The following is a 14,220-nucleotide window of genomic DNA, read 5'->3' on the forward strand; positions in this document are numbered from 1 at the left end:
CAGGGAATCACATCTTTCATTTACTTCTTTTCTTTCCTCTCACAGTAAGCAGGTCAGGTAAAAGTGGCCTCTAGTCTAGCCAATGAGTAGGGAATTCACGGGTTAATTTTATCCTCCTCTTATTTCCTTTACTGAAGGGAATATTTAACTGCTTGATTGTCTCATTTTAGAAATGGAGGTAATATAATTTTGCATACTTTTCAAGTGCAATAACTGGCTCAATTAAATAACATGGCTTGAAAATGGTTTGAAGACATGTAAAAATGAAATATTATTGAGCCCCAGAATATGCCTGAGCTCCAGGGTTCTCTCAAAGAGAGACGAGATGGGGAGCTGGATGAGGGGCCGATGCTGTCAGAACATTCTCACCAAGCATGTCCTTATTCAGGATTTAGCTCATCTGGTCCACAGAGATGGACCAGATGGAAGACCTGATCCTTCTTGGGCTGAGTTAAACCACTTAGTGATGCATGTGACTTTGAAAATAGGTATTTAAAAATGTTTAAAATGAAATTTGTTTTATCTTGACCAAAGTCAAAATCATTCCTTCCTATTACCACCAAAGTTACATCTGTGCTCTGTAGTTATACATATCTTTATCTGATTTAACAAGGAATCTTGCAACCTCATCATGGTGCTACAATTATGCAATCTAGTGGTTTCCTTATATGTACCACATTTACACAAATTATGCCATTTGGCATAACTACAGCATTTGCTGTCATTACAGTAATTACATCTGTACTCAATAATTCCAAAAAAGGTTTTATAGAACTCAGTTTTCAATTAATCCAAAACCCATACCTCCCTACAAAAGCTAAGGCTTGGACTTCCATCTCCTAGGCTAAGTGAAAAGAGAGGACAATGATATAATGTCCTCCATGTGTCTGTCAGAAACTCCTCAGACTAGGGACTAAAATGACAGGCCTTAAGATGAAGTCTTGGAAAGCATACTGCCTATGTTCAAATTGGGCTTGTTTTCCTTACTAGCTGTGTTACCTTAACTAGCTGCTTAAGCTTTCAGCATCTCAAGCTCATCTATAAAATGGGGACAGTAGTAATACTTCTCCCACATGATTACTGTAAAGAGTCTGAGTTAATCCACGTTAGGCACTTAAAACAGAGTCTCTACATGTTAAGCTCAAAAGTATAAATTACTCTCATCCTAGAAAGCAGACCTTCCATGCAGAAGCCCTTAATAAATTAATCACTCTACAAAATGAACATAGTTTGCAAAACTATTCACTTAAACAAATATATAAATATATACCCACAAGTTTTGGATTTATACACAGCTCTCCTCTGAAGATGATTAATAACATCCTTAGTTAGGATAAGGAGATGGTATCCTGAGTGAGATCTCTTCTCCTCCTGGTTATGTGCCACTTCCTCATCCTCTTTTTTGTCCTACTGATCCACATTTTAAACTGAGTCACATCAAGAGAGTCACTTCTGTTTAACAAACAATACACTAATTGTAGTGAGTTCTCATCCTCTCCATCTGGAAAGAATCCAAGTTGATTCTTGAAATATTGTATCAAACTAAATGCCTTTATCGCCCAGCCTTGCCCTAAAATAGTGAGGGGGCATATTTTGACTACCCCAGCTTCTACAGGAAGGAGTTTTCATGGGGAGGGAGACTTGGTTTGTTCACAACCCCTCTGTTTCCAGTCTGCAGCCTAGAATCAGAAGGTGGGGTTAAAAAAATTAATCTCACCATGATCAGATTTTTCTGCTTTACAGTTTGATACCCCATTGTGGACCTTGAGTCCACACTGATCATTTTTCATTACTCTAGTGAGGTGTTTATAGATATTGGCTGAGGTAAGGACACCACTGAGGCTGGACAAGACTCAGTCAGAAGCCTCATTGAGAGGTAAACGCCTGGCAGGTAACACAGCTCATGATAGATCAAGGGCAGGAAGACACTAAGTGGAGCAAGTGGCTGAGGGGGTGGGATCAGAATCTAGGTGGTTCTTGAAGATTGAGAGGAACAAGTATGAGCACAAGGTGTCCCAGCTGGAAAGTGAAAGTGCAGAGACCAAGTTATCTAAGAAAATAGGAAGAAGTCAACAGAGGGCACCCTTCAGAAGGTGCTGTCAAATCAGCACAACAGCCCCACTGAGCTGGGGGTGACCTCTGACCCCAGGGCAAGGGGTTGCCCCATGGTCTTCTGGGTTGGAATGAAAAACTCAATTTGGGGATGGAGGAGTGTAGGGCAGTGAGTCTACTTTTTCAGTAACTTCATGGACTCTAGGGTCTTACAGAACCCTGACAGAGTGACTCAAGGGTTGATGAATGTCACAGCTAGATGTTGTGAATGCTTTACTAAGCATGAACTAGACTCTTGACAAATTCCTCCATCTCTGCTATATAAAAATTGTGGAATTTGTCAGTATGCCACAGAAACTTTTCCCAAACAGTACCCAGAGCATCATCTATTCTGTAGTTTTAAGAGTGTTTTTTAGAATACTACTGTTTGACCTGAAGTGTGTCTTCTCCAATGACTGTACGTGCACAGCACATGTACCAGCGAGATCTGTGTGGGAGTCAGATGACCCTCCAAGGAAGGTGGGAGGGAGAAACAGTTGTTTGCTGAAGTCCTCTGATGACAAGTGAGAGATGACAGCACCTCATATCATATTTCTAATTTATTTACTTTTTAGAATTTAGTATCTTAAGTTTGGAAACAGAAGGGAGAAAGTCACAGCCAGAATGCATCCACATGGTGCCTAAAGTCAGTTAAAGTGAAAAATAAAAAAGAATATGCCTTTAGCCACAAATGTGGGTCTTTCAGTCATAGCAAAGGTGCAGAGAATTCGGATGACCAAAGGAACCCACAGTTGCTTCCTAGAGGAATTTTGCTATCAAATGAATTATGAGGTGTATATTTAAAGATTTTTACTAAATGGGGGCAAAAGGGCTACTGAGCAGAAAATTAGCCAGAACTCCAAGCAAATTTATCAGTTATTTCCCTCAATGTATTATGTGAAAAAGCACTCCCATTATAGTTACAGATTGGCTCTGACCCAGGATCTGCTGCTGACAGCTGCTAGACCTCTTTGTGCTCCTAGAGATTGTGTTTCCTATTAGGGAATCTGAACTCAACTAGGGGTTTTCCATCTTTGTTAGCTGTAGAACCTTGGTTCAAATGAAATCTTGGTCAGTAGCCCATATGGAAAACAAATTAAAATGAAGCCAGTTGTCTTAGTTTCTTTGGGCAGCTGTAATGAAATACCAAAGACTGGTGGCTTATAAACAACAGAAATTTATTTCTCATAGTTCTGGAGGCTGGAAGTCCAAGATCAAGGCACAGGAAGATTTAGTGTCTGGTGAGAGGCCACCTCCTAGATGGCCACCTTTTTGCTGTAACCTCACCTGACAGAAGGGACTAGGAAGCTCTCTGGGGTCCCCTTTTTAAGGGCACTAATCCCATTTGTAGGGCTTCAGCCTCCTGACCTAATTATCTCTCCAAAGCTCCATCTCCTAGTAATATTACCTTGGGTGTTAGCATGTCAATATATGAATTTTGAAAGAACTCAGACATTCAGACCGTAGCACCAGTCTTTTGAGAAAAGGGTCAATGACCCATTTCTTTATCAATTTGCTGGCTTACCTGGCCCCTGCCACAGTCCCAGTTAGGTAAATGGGTCACAGGGACCTTCTTGTTACACAAGGACACAGTACATAGTACCTCACATCCCTTCCAGTTTTAAAATATTCCTTGTTGCTAGGTGAGAGCTGGGATTGGAGTCCTGACCAAAATACAGCCATCGTGAAAACAAAAGCAGTGTAGTAGGGCCCAGAAACTATCATCCTGCCAAGCTCAAAGTAGTGTGTATCAAAATAGGTTTTAAGGAGAGAACAAGTGACCATATTTTATTGATGATTTCATTCATTCACTAAATTAACATTTTCTGAACACTTACTACATTTGGTTGCAACAGCGAGAGAGACTGTGTCCCCTGCAGTCTCCATCCCCAACATCATCTGTCTGAGAAGACAGGTAGACTTGCAGTTACAGGTGGGCATGGTGAGGGGTGTGAGGCGTGGGGAGAGGATGCTGCAGGAGCACCCAGAAGGGACAAGTAGCTGGATCCAGAAGGCCTTCTGGAGGAGATGTCTCATCTGAATCTAGTCACCAGATAAAATGAGGAAAGGAGATGGAGGAGTGGAAAAATGGATAAACTTTGCCGGCAGAAAGAGAAATAAAGAAAATATGCGAAATGCAGAGGTTGGAGAGAGCCTGATGGGTCCAGGGGATGAGAAGAGAGACCGTGAGTGGATATGAGAAAGAGGAGCAGAGCCTGGGCCCTGAGGAGCCATCTTGCCCCACCAGAGCGTGACCTTTATCCTGAGGACCATGCTCACCCAATGCAAAATTTTAGACCAGAGTGTAGCCTGACCTCATTCTGTACATAACAGGTTTATTCAAAACAGAAAAGCAGAAGTTGAGTTTGGATGAGGAATCAGCTGATTGTTGAAGTTGGCTGTACACACAGGTGCTCTCAGTGAACCTGGCTTTCCTGAGAAAAGGAGGGTAGTCCCAGCTTTACCTCACGGGGCTACAGTGAGGATCAAAGAAGAGAATGCGCATGAAAGAGCATGGTGAACTGAGAGGTGTTCTACTGATAGTTAATAAATTATGATGGTAGCAGCAGCATTTGGGGAAATAAACCATCAGATCAGCAGTAAATGAGGCTTCATAGAAGACTTTGAACAATTCACAAATCCCAAAGGGTTGTGTAATTACTTATAAACTGAGGAAAGTGATTGAATGTTCAAGTATAGGAGGTGGTTCAGATATCCATAGGTGTCCAGTGAATATGTACAGACTACTTTATCTTTTTTAGTAAAAATGGTGTAATAAATTGGGGCCATCTTAGAAAAGGAATAAAACCATACAGATATAAGCACTTACACATAAATTATCTTGAGATACATATCTTTATTTTACAGGGGTAAAAAACAGACTCAGAGAGATTAAGTGATTTGCTGAAAATTACTAGCTAATAGATGACAAGGTTATAAAAGTTTCCATTTGAAAGTCAGACACCACTTGTATTTATAGCCATCCACGGTGCTTTATTATGTAGAAATAGAATCTTCTCTCAAGACACTTATACCAAAGTTTTGAATGTTTCCTGAAAGAAAAGTCTGCAGGGCAAGAAAGTCAAAGGTAAAGGTGAGGGCTGTGGTCTGTGAAGAGGCAAGAAGCAAGCTCTGTTTTGTTTCCCTTTGCAGATAATGGATCGATGGGAGAATCAAGGCAGTCCTCAGACGAGTTTATCTGCTCCGGCCATACCGCAGAACCTGCCCTTCCCACCTGCCCTTCACAGGAGTTCCTTTCCGGACTCAACAGAGGCCTTTGACCCAAGGAAGCCTGACCCATATGAGCTCTACGAGAAATCTAGAGCCATTTATGAAAGTAGGCGTAAGTGAAAGCCACATAAGACAAGGGTACATTAGTAATAGATGAAGCTCTGCCATTACATTGAGGCTGAAATGGTCTGGTGTGATTTTGTTGTCTGAGGCTCAAAAAGTATCTCAAAAGTAAAGCCAGCTGATCTAAACTTTTCTTTAAAAAAAAAAAAGGCCTGTGAACTCTACAACAGAAAAGCTTAATATCTTTTGGCTTAAAATTTTATTTCCTGCTTTTCCCCCTAAGTCCCTAAAGAAAACCAGGAATATATTTGTGGGGAGGGGGTGGGGAGTGTAGGAAGAGGTCACTAATTTTATTGTCACTGAATAATAAGAAGAAATGGTTGGAATTTTTTTTGTTTTATCTGATTTTGAGTCTGAAGCTTAGATTTTCTTAGCACCATGAATGTAGACATTGAATATTTTAGAAATGTGAGTAAAATGTTGGCCAGGTCCTTCTAACTCCTAATCATGAAAGTAACGGTCCTGAAACCAGCACAGAGCAGGTACCAGTCATTTCTACCTGAAACTTCTGCCTCTCATTTGATCCACTGGGGCCCATTTGAAACCTGAGTCATAAAATGAAATGCCGTGTCTGTTCTTGTCCTATTTGAAGGACTTCTAAAATTATTTCATTGCACTTTATAAATATTAGAGAACAGAGGTTTTTAATATTGCATATACATTCATGGTGCCCCTATCCGCCATCTAACAGGCCATCTCTTTTGAATGTTAGAGGACGGGAATCCGAGTGGTATGAAGGTATAATCTGTGAGGGAAACACACAGTATAATATGAACCTGAGTAATGCATCAAGAAAACTAGCCAAGTGAGAAGGGGCTGGTCCCTGGCGCTCCCACTTACAGTCTGCTGATTTCCTTTGTTTCGGTGTCCTGCCAGTGTCTTCTTTCCAACTTTATCATCTGAAGCATGAATAGCAAGTTTTAAATTGTGTGTGATCTCAGAGGATCTCAAATCTGCTTACTCTTTGATGAGCTCGGGGGTTGAGAATTATGCACCCAGCTGGTAAGGGGGAAAGTACACATAATACCTTTTCCCCATCCTCTGCAACTCTCTGTAAAAGTAATTTTGGTTGATAAACTACTTAGGACAGCAGGCCATTGAGAAATCATTTCATCAAAATGAACCTCTACCCCCTACCCCCACTGCCTTTTTGAAAAATAATTGGCTATGTCAGGACTACTGCGTTTCATTCTTCCCCTTCTGGCTGAACAACTGAAATGTCTTTAAAGGACTGTACAGTTAGAACGTCTGCACTGTGACAGAGTAAGAACAAAGTAGACATTTTTCACTGTATGATACAGGGTATGAATTCAGGGTATTAATGCTCATTAAACTGAAAAAACTGAAAAGGTTTTAGCACAGTTCTTAGTACCTTTTCTGCTTCAATAACTGAGTATTTATTGAATACCCACTTGATTCTCAGTACTGTGCGGAGACACAAAAGGGGAGTAGTAAGTCCTGCTCACACAGATTTAACTGGGGAAAGAAGAAGAATAAGTGTAAACAAATAGAGATCAGGGTACAGGAAAAGTCCTAACTCAGAAAGAAGGTGGAAACACACTGCATCCTCACGTCCTTGGCTTGTTAAATTTTGTGGTTACGTTGAAGGAGCGTCAGGAGATGCTTCCCCTTGTTTTTGTACCTTCATTAGTCGTTTGCTCCCATCCTTCTGCGGATTCCTGGCCAATGCAAAGCGTTATTATTCAGGACAAAGGCGGATTCCTGGCCAATGCAAAGCGTTATTATTCAGGACAAAGGCAGTGTTGGTATTTGTTCCGTCTTCTCTGTACGGCATCTGATGCTGTTGTGCCCTCGGTTTGTGAGCAGCAATTGTTCATGACCTTGTTTTCAACCCTAAAGGCATTCTGATTTCTGTATCCAGGCCCCGGCAGTGCTGTTTCTGTTCATTGCCTTTCCGCTCCTCACCTGTAACAAACGGGGCAAACCAATCCGCCTTAACCTCCCATGACTCTCTTTTCAGTCCTTCTCTGGACTCTGCACCTGCTCCGCATCCACAGTCACAGCCACACTCATAGCAAACATCCGACTCCCTGCCCTGTCCCCCCGCGCCCGCATCAGAGCCCACAAGGGCCACTGCTGCTGCCTTTTGTTTCCTTAGCTCTCTCTAATGTCTCCAAGGTCATAGCAGTGCTTTCAGGGTCACAACTCTTAAGAGCCAAAAGAGGGCAGGCTCATTTTCTCTCCCATCCTTCTCTTTCAATCCTGTAATTTCATAACACTAAATGGAGTGTGAATGAAATAAAGAAATCGTGTCAGAGTCAGGAAAGCCCCGCCCTGAAGATGAAGGAAACCAAAAAAAGCCAGGTACCTCTTCCTTTAGTCTCTGGACAGATGATGGGCTCACTCTGCTTTCCCAGGTTCATGTGCTGGGGTCTTGACAGAACAGGACAGACCTTGGCCCTCTATACACTTTCTGTTTACAAGTATGAAGAAGTCTCAGCTCTCATTTAAAGTTTCAGAACAATACCAAAAATATTTTTTTAATGACTGGGGGAAGTCTCAGTCTATTTCTCATCATCGTCAAATAATATTTTTTTAATGCTTATGACATGTGTGCATCCAAACAAAAGACCCCTATCTGAAATTTTGACTGAGAGCCACTCCTATTCTCTTATTCCTTTGACTTACATGCAAAACATTTAGGTTTGATTCTATTTATTGTTTCCCTGAACTTTTTTCTGAGAGAAAAATCAGTGGGACCAGGGAAAGTATGGAAGGGAATCCTAACCAAAGATGTCTAAACTAAGTCCTTTAACATTTTCCTTGACCTATAATGATCTCAGGGTATTCTTTACAACCAGATCCAATGCTACGCAGATTTTTTGCATTCATGTTCAAAACTGGGTTACAGTAACCTAGTAAAAGGATGTACCTCCACCCACAAGCTTCTGCTCTGCAGAGCTACAGAATGTTTGTTATATCAAGGCTGTCAAGAAGTATTTGGATTCAAATCACCAGTCTCCTGCAAATGATGGAAATTTATCAAATGATGTAAATGGTGCTGTGCCTCATTTGGCTCATAATTAGATTATGCTGACATTTTAATGTGCATGCACAGGACATCTTAATAAAGATGTACTCCTGAAAAAAGATGCTGTGATTTTAAACAGACAACCATAGGATACCAAAGTCACATGAAACAGAACATGGCAGGTACATGCTTATGAGAGGAAAGCTAGAAACACCTCCTGTCTTCATATGATCTTCTAATGGTGAGGTGGGACTCAAGAGAGAAGGAGGACTCTTCCACCCAGCAGGCAAGGCGATGCCTGATTTCAGAGCATCAGGCAGGGTACCCAGAGGTGGCACCTCCAGGCTCCACATCAATCAAGAATATGAAACACAGTATGTGTCTAGAACTCTGCTGGGGTCTCCACAAGAGAAAAATCACAAGAAATAATCTGCGTTCACTGGAAGCTTACAGTGAAATTGGGAACAAAGACGTAGGAAAACAATTTCTGAACCAGATTGCATTATACAGCAGAGCAAGTAATATCAGTGTGTAACATGCAAAATTGTGCAGTAAATATAGACAATAGTTTATAGTTAGACAGACCCGTAGTTTCTTGTTCTATGTGCAAAATGATGTTTAATCAGGACAGTGTCTTGTGTTAAATATCTTTTAATTACCAAAAAAAAACTCATTAGTTCTTATTGGAGAACTCTTTGTAAAAGGAAGATTTTTTCTAGTTTCATTCCTCCTAAGCTTAAAGCTTATATACATAATAGAAGAATCATGCCTAAAAAGTCCCAAGAGAAATTTTGACCAGTGGGGTTTCTGGATTTTCATGTTAGTTATTCAAGCATTGACCCTATATCATTACCAACAATTTCCAGAAAATAGCAAAAATCAGCCCACCTTCATCTCTAGCCAAGACTTTTAGATAAACCTCACTTTTCTTTGTGTAATAGCCTCTGTTGATAATTGACTTCTTGCTGTTTCCATTACTTGACTTTTTTAAAATTGAAAGCAAAGAAAAATACCCACCTTTGTGTAATGAGATAAGCCATGCTATTTTTTACTTCTCCCTTCTCTGTCCTTTTCCCATAAATCTCATGGAAGAAGGACTTTAATTTTCTTTGCATTCACAAGAGGGAGAGCTTGAATTGTCTCAGTTTGCATGCTAACATTCTCAATGTTGGGGTCCTTTCACCATTTCTAACATTGGGGGGGGGCGATTTCTAAAAGCAATCCCTGCTTTCTCCATCCCATCTCCTCCTGCCATTCCTTCTCTGTATATGATTGCACCATTGCTTCAGTCACATAATTCTGATATGATAAAAAGTATTTTATAATGGCCTACTTACCCATTAGGCTACCTAGGGTGACTACTCATGCCAGTCTGCCTGGGACAGTCCTGTTCTGGTTTGTCCTGGCATAATTAATAGCTCCCCTTTCATGCTCCAGATTGTCCTCATTTGAATGATAAATGAGATGATTTCTCTTTACTACATAGTCCATTAAAGAGATAGATGTCATTACTGTCCAAGAAATACATATATCTAAAATGTACAGACCACACATAAAAATTTTAAAACCTACTCAGATAAATTATTTCTTTCAAGCTAATTCATTTGGCTGACTGAATCTTTGTCCATACGTTTTATCCCTAGTTTGCAGTAAAGATGTACGTGGTGCCTTCCTTGTCTTGGTAGCCAGACACCCACTGAACTCCTCCCATGCCCCAAAACCTGTACATATATGCAAATCTAGAGCATGGCAAATGGAGTAGAAAGAGTAGGTAGTGAAGCTTCACTCATTTAAGTGAAGAGAAGTTCTCATTCTTATCACAGAGAATAAATCAGATTCAACATTGCAGTGATCACAAAGCCAAAAGGGAGTTAACTGTGTCTGTCCTATCTGTCTTCCTGTTCTGAGGAAAGATTGTACTCACACAACTGCAGAGACATGGCTACCCTGGCTCCTGCTTTTCATGCTAAGCAAGGCAATACAAGGTGCTTCCCAAAGGAAATGAGTGTGGCTCACTTTGGAATCTGACAAAAGAAAGTTTTGATCATGCTGATGAACTTGATGATTTAGGAATGAGGGCCTTGTCCTGATGCTTCACTTTTCTTGATGACAGACTTACTCTAAAGGTTTATCTTGTCCCCCTCAGTTCGTGGGGCCATTTCTGGGTGGTCGTGAGGCATAGTCCCCATGCAGCCTCAGAAGCCGGAGCAGACAAGCCAGTGAAAACAGAAAGAGAGAGGAAAAATCTTGTTCTCTGAAATTCTTCCCTCATGATTCTGTCCCTTGGTGTGAACTCAAGTTGAATTATGACCGAAGTTGTCCAAACTTTTTTCTCTTCTCATTGAACCTTGGTTATTATAAATAAGCAATTTATGAGGTACAGCATGTCCATACTCCTTTGCAGTAAGACATCACTCAAAGGTAGGATCATAAAAGTGTCAGGGATCCGTATGGTGTAATGTGCCTTCTGGTAGAACCTCTTTAGAACAGAAATTCCTCTGGACTTTGTTCAAAATGAGCTCACATGATCAATTTTTCTTTCGAGAAATTAAGAAACATTAACCCATAATAAGCAATGAGTATTGCACCAAAGGTAACAATCAGGGGTAACCACAGGCCAGTTAAAGAGCATAATGGAAGAGCAAAACTGTATTTAGTACTATATTTGACATGAAATTATAGTCCGTAGCTAATCAAAAATGGACATTGTACTTTTCACATCTGTGGCCTTTTAGCCTGCACTTCTGTTGTTCATTGTTCAATGTGGAATTCTTTCATTGTACAGAATTGTAATGCACATGTAATTCATGGCTTATCCCAGATGGGTGGCTGTATTTCTAAACCACTGGTTTTTCTGCTGCTCTTTCCTTGTTAGTGAGCAAGGGCTGTGGTTTGCACTGTCTCCTATCCTAATGGCATAGCCACTAGGAAAGATGGAGTAATGTAAAAATATCCACGGCAGCACAGACCTTGAGACTAAACAGAAACTGATGATGGGAATCAGCACACAAGGTCGATGCACAGGATGCTTCATGCTCAGAACCAGAGCTCCGAAGCCTGTGCAAAGGGCTTCTGCTTGAGCCTTCCTGCCTCCAGTCTCTTTTGCCCTTGTCATTAAATACCCAATACAGTCAAGCTGGAAACATCAATAGGTTTAGGAAAGGTTTTCATAAATTCATGGCTGCCATCATGAAAGGCTACCTTGGTTTCCAGGAGAACATCTGCACGTCTGAACACTTGCTCGATCAGGCCCTGGCCTCATTTGCTTGGTCATTGCTGGTGTCCAGTGGCCTTAAAGTACCACCCACAGATGTTCTCTGAAGCACTAGCTTATTTTAGTGAAAAACTAATAAGATCATATGTAAATGTTAAGACCTTTTATCAGTGTCTTTAGCATTAAAATCATAAAAGACTGGAAGAAATTTAGTAGCATTATCATTTAAAATGTCCTTGGCTGTACCCTGGAGGTTAATTTCCTATACCTAGTTCCCATGGGAAAATCATCTTTTGCTGTCTTTACTATAATTTATGTTATGGTCTGATCTGTGGGGAAAAAAATTACCTTTCAGCTGGAGTTTCTGATATATCACTTTATGCATCACTTTGCAGTTATAATATATTGATAAAGGAGATCAGTAAATCCAGTTATGTTTGCCATTTTTCACATGTAAATTTTAATTTGGAAATATAATTTCAAAATTAGTATTTTCAGGTAGCTTTGTAATAACTATGGTACTACTTTTATATTCCTAACGTGTTTCTTTTAATAGAGAAAGAAATAGCTAAGTAATAAAAGTTGTGAAATAAAAATTAGGTTGGGGACACATTTTTCCCTTGTATTTTAGAAATAGATTCAGTCTGATAGCTTATAAATTTATTTCCTTCAGTAGTTTAAAACTTAATGTCCCTGAAATCAGATGGGGTAAAAGGGGGTGGAAATGTGAGAAGTAGACTCTAAAATCAGTCCTTGATTGAAAGTTATTTAGTATGTCAAAGCATTTTGTTGACAGCGCAAGTTGACAGTGTAACCCAAAGTACTTTGATGAATAAAAATGAGACCATCAGGACTGCAGCAAACTGAGTGTAATTGCTGGATGGCAAGTAGGTCCTAGTGAGATTATGGTAATATAAAATGTCAGTTTCACAACTAATGGAAATGTTTAGAAGGGAGTGGTCTTCCATCCCTGATACAGCTCCACCTTTATGATGAAAGGATATTTCTCAATTTGTAATCCTAATCGGTTACACTACACATGGAGGTTTTTTTAAAAAAATAATTCTGCTAGAAAACTGATTTGCCTTTACTGTGAAAACACAGATTGCCTGGCAGGGAGGCTCATTCTGCCCGCAGTGAGTGAGACCAGCTGTGCAGGGTACAGTGGGGAACAGCCTCGTCATCCCCTCAAGAGCCTTCTGTTTCATTTTCATTGTTGAATAGCATAGAACTCTTTATTTGAAACAAATGGAGCTCAGTAAGAAAGCAATCAGAATTTAGTCTTATTTAATTTTTTAAGTTTAATAATTAAAAAAACATTTTTTCATAGGGCTTTGTGTATATTATAGTGTATATAGTAATAGTATTTTACACTCATATCCATGAACTTTTATATTCTGTGTAGCATAGATGACATAATTCTCATGAAGGATCTCTGTTGCTAAAATAAAACCAATTTTATTTAACTACTTATACATAACTTCAACTATCCAAATAATTGCAAGTATCAAAATATTTGGACTGGTGTACATAAATCAACAGAAGTACTGAATTTTTCACTTTTCACTTCAACGTTTGGTGACACAATATCATAACATCATTTCAAAAATCTTTATTGTATTTATTTCAGGTTCTATATTGACTTAACTTTCAAATAAGCATTCTTATACTTAGAATCAAAGCTTAATGTTTGAAATGGTGATCTTTTTTTCCATTCTGATCTAAAAGAATTCAGATTTTTACCTGCATGTGAAAGAAATACATTTACAGACATATTCATATACATAAAACAGGGTAAATCTGTCCACTAAGCCCCATGGATTTTAGAGAAAAAATTATCATTAAACATGAGCACAAGATTGGGGGTGAGTTACAATTGTTAAAAAAGAAAAAAAGTAAAAATGAATTTTAAAATGCCATAAATGAATTTCAATATTAATTCCCGATTTTCCCATCCAGAACAAGTGCCACCAAGGACCAGTTTTCGAATGGATTCCTCTGGCAAGTATTCTTCAGTACTCACAGTCCTGTGAATGAAATGTCTTCCATTTTGTGTAACAAATCATTCTTCTGAGTAGTCTCAGTTTATTAGTATATAGTCACCTGCTAATTTCACTCACCCACAGAAGCATGTATGTAAGCTAGAAGGCAAGTCTCACCAAGTTTGGCCTAAATGACTGCCAAGGAAACAAACAAAAGACAAAGGAAAATAGTTACATTCATTAATTTCCTTCATAAAATGCTTTAGTAAAAGACTAGATTAAAAACCAGGTGCCAAAGAAAGCCACCTAACTAGATCCATGCTGTCCAATACCAAAGCTTCTAGACACATGTGGCTGTGAGGCACTTGAAATGTAGCCATTCTGAGTTTGTAAGAGTGCTGTAGAAAAAAAGAAACGTGTAGTACCTCATTAATTATTTTTGTATTGATTCATGCTTGAATAAAATTTGAGGTATGTTAGGTTAAGCATATATTATTAAAATTGAGTTTACCTATTTTTTTTGTTTTTTAAAATGTGGCTACTAGAAAATTTTATATTACCTATGTAGTTTACATATTGTTTATAAT

At 39.4% G+C, this 14,220-nt stretch overlaps 1 protein-coding gene across 2 annotated transcripts in view; it reads left to right on the plus strand.

Annotated features, from left to right (window-relative positions):
* Positions 1-14,220, plus strand: part of MAGI2 (membrane associated guanylate kinase, WW and PDZ domain containing 2) — a 1,098,388-nt gene that overhangs the window by 958,314 nt on the left and 125,854 nt on the right. Inside the window, exons 12-13 of one of the 2 annotated variants that reach the window (XM_072965145.1) lie at positions 5,245-5,434; positions 13,611-13,652. In XM_072965145.1, coding sequence (XP_072821246.1) covers positions 5,245-5,434; positions 13,611-13,652 — 232 coding nt within the window. The remainder of the gene's footprint in view (positions 1-5,244; positions 5,435-13,610; positions 13,653-14,220) is intronic. The other variant, XM_072965146.1, reaches the window with a different exon arrangement.

Source organism: Vicugna pacos, chromosome 7 (genome assembly GCF_048564905.1).
Source record: "Vicugna pacos chromosome 7, VicPac4, whole genome shotgun sequence".
Classification (NCBI taxonomy): Eukaryota; Metazoa; Chordata; class Mammalia; order Artiodactyla; family Camelidae; genus Vicugna; species Vicugna pacos.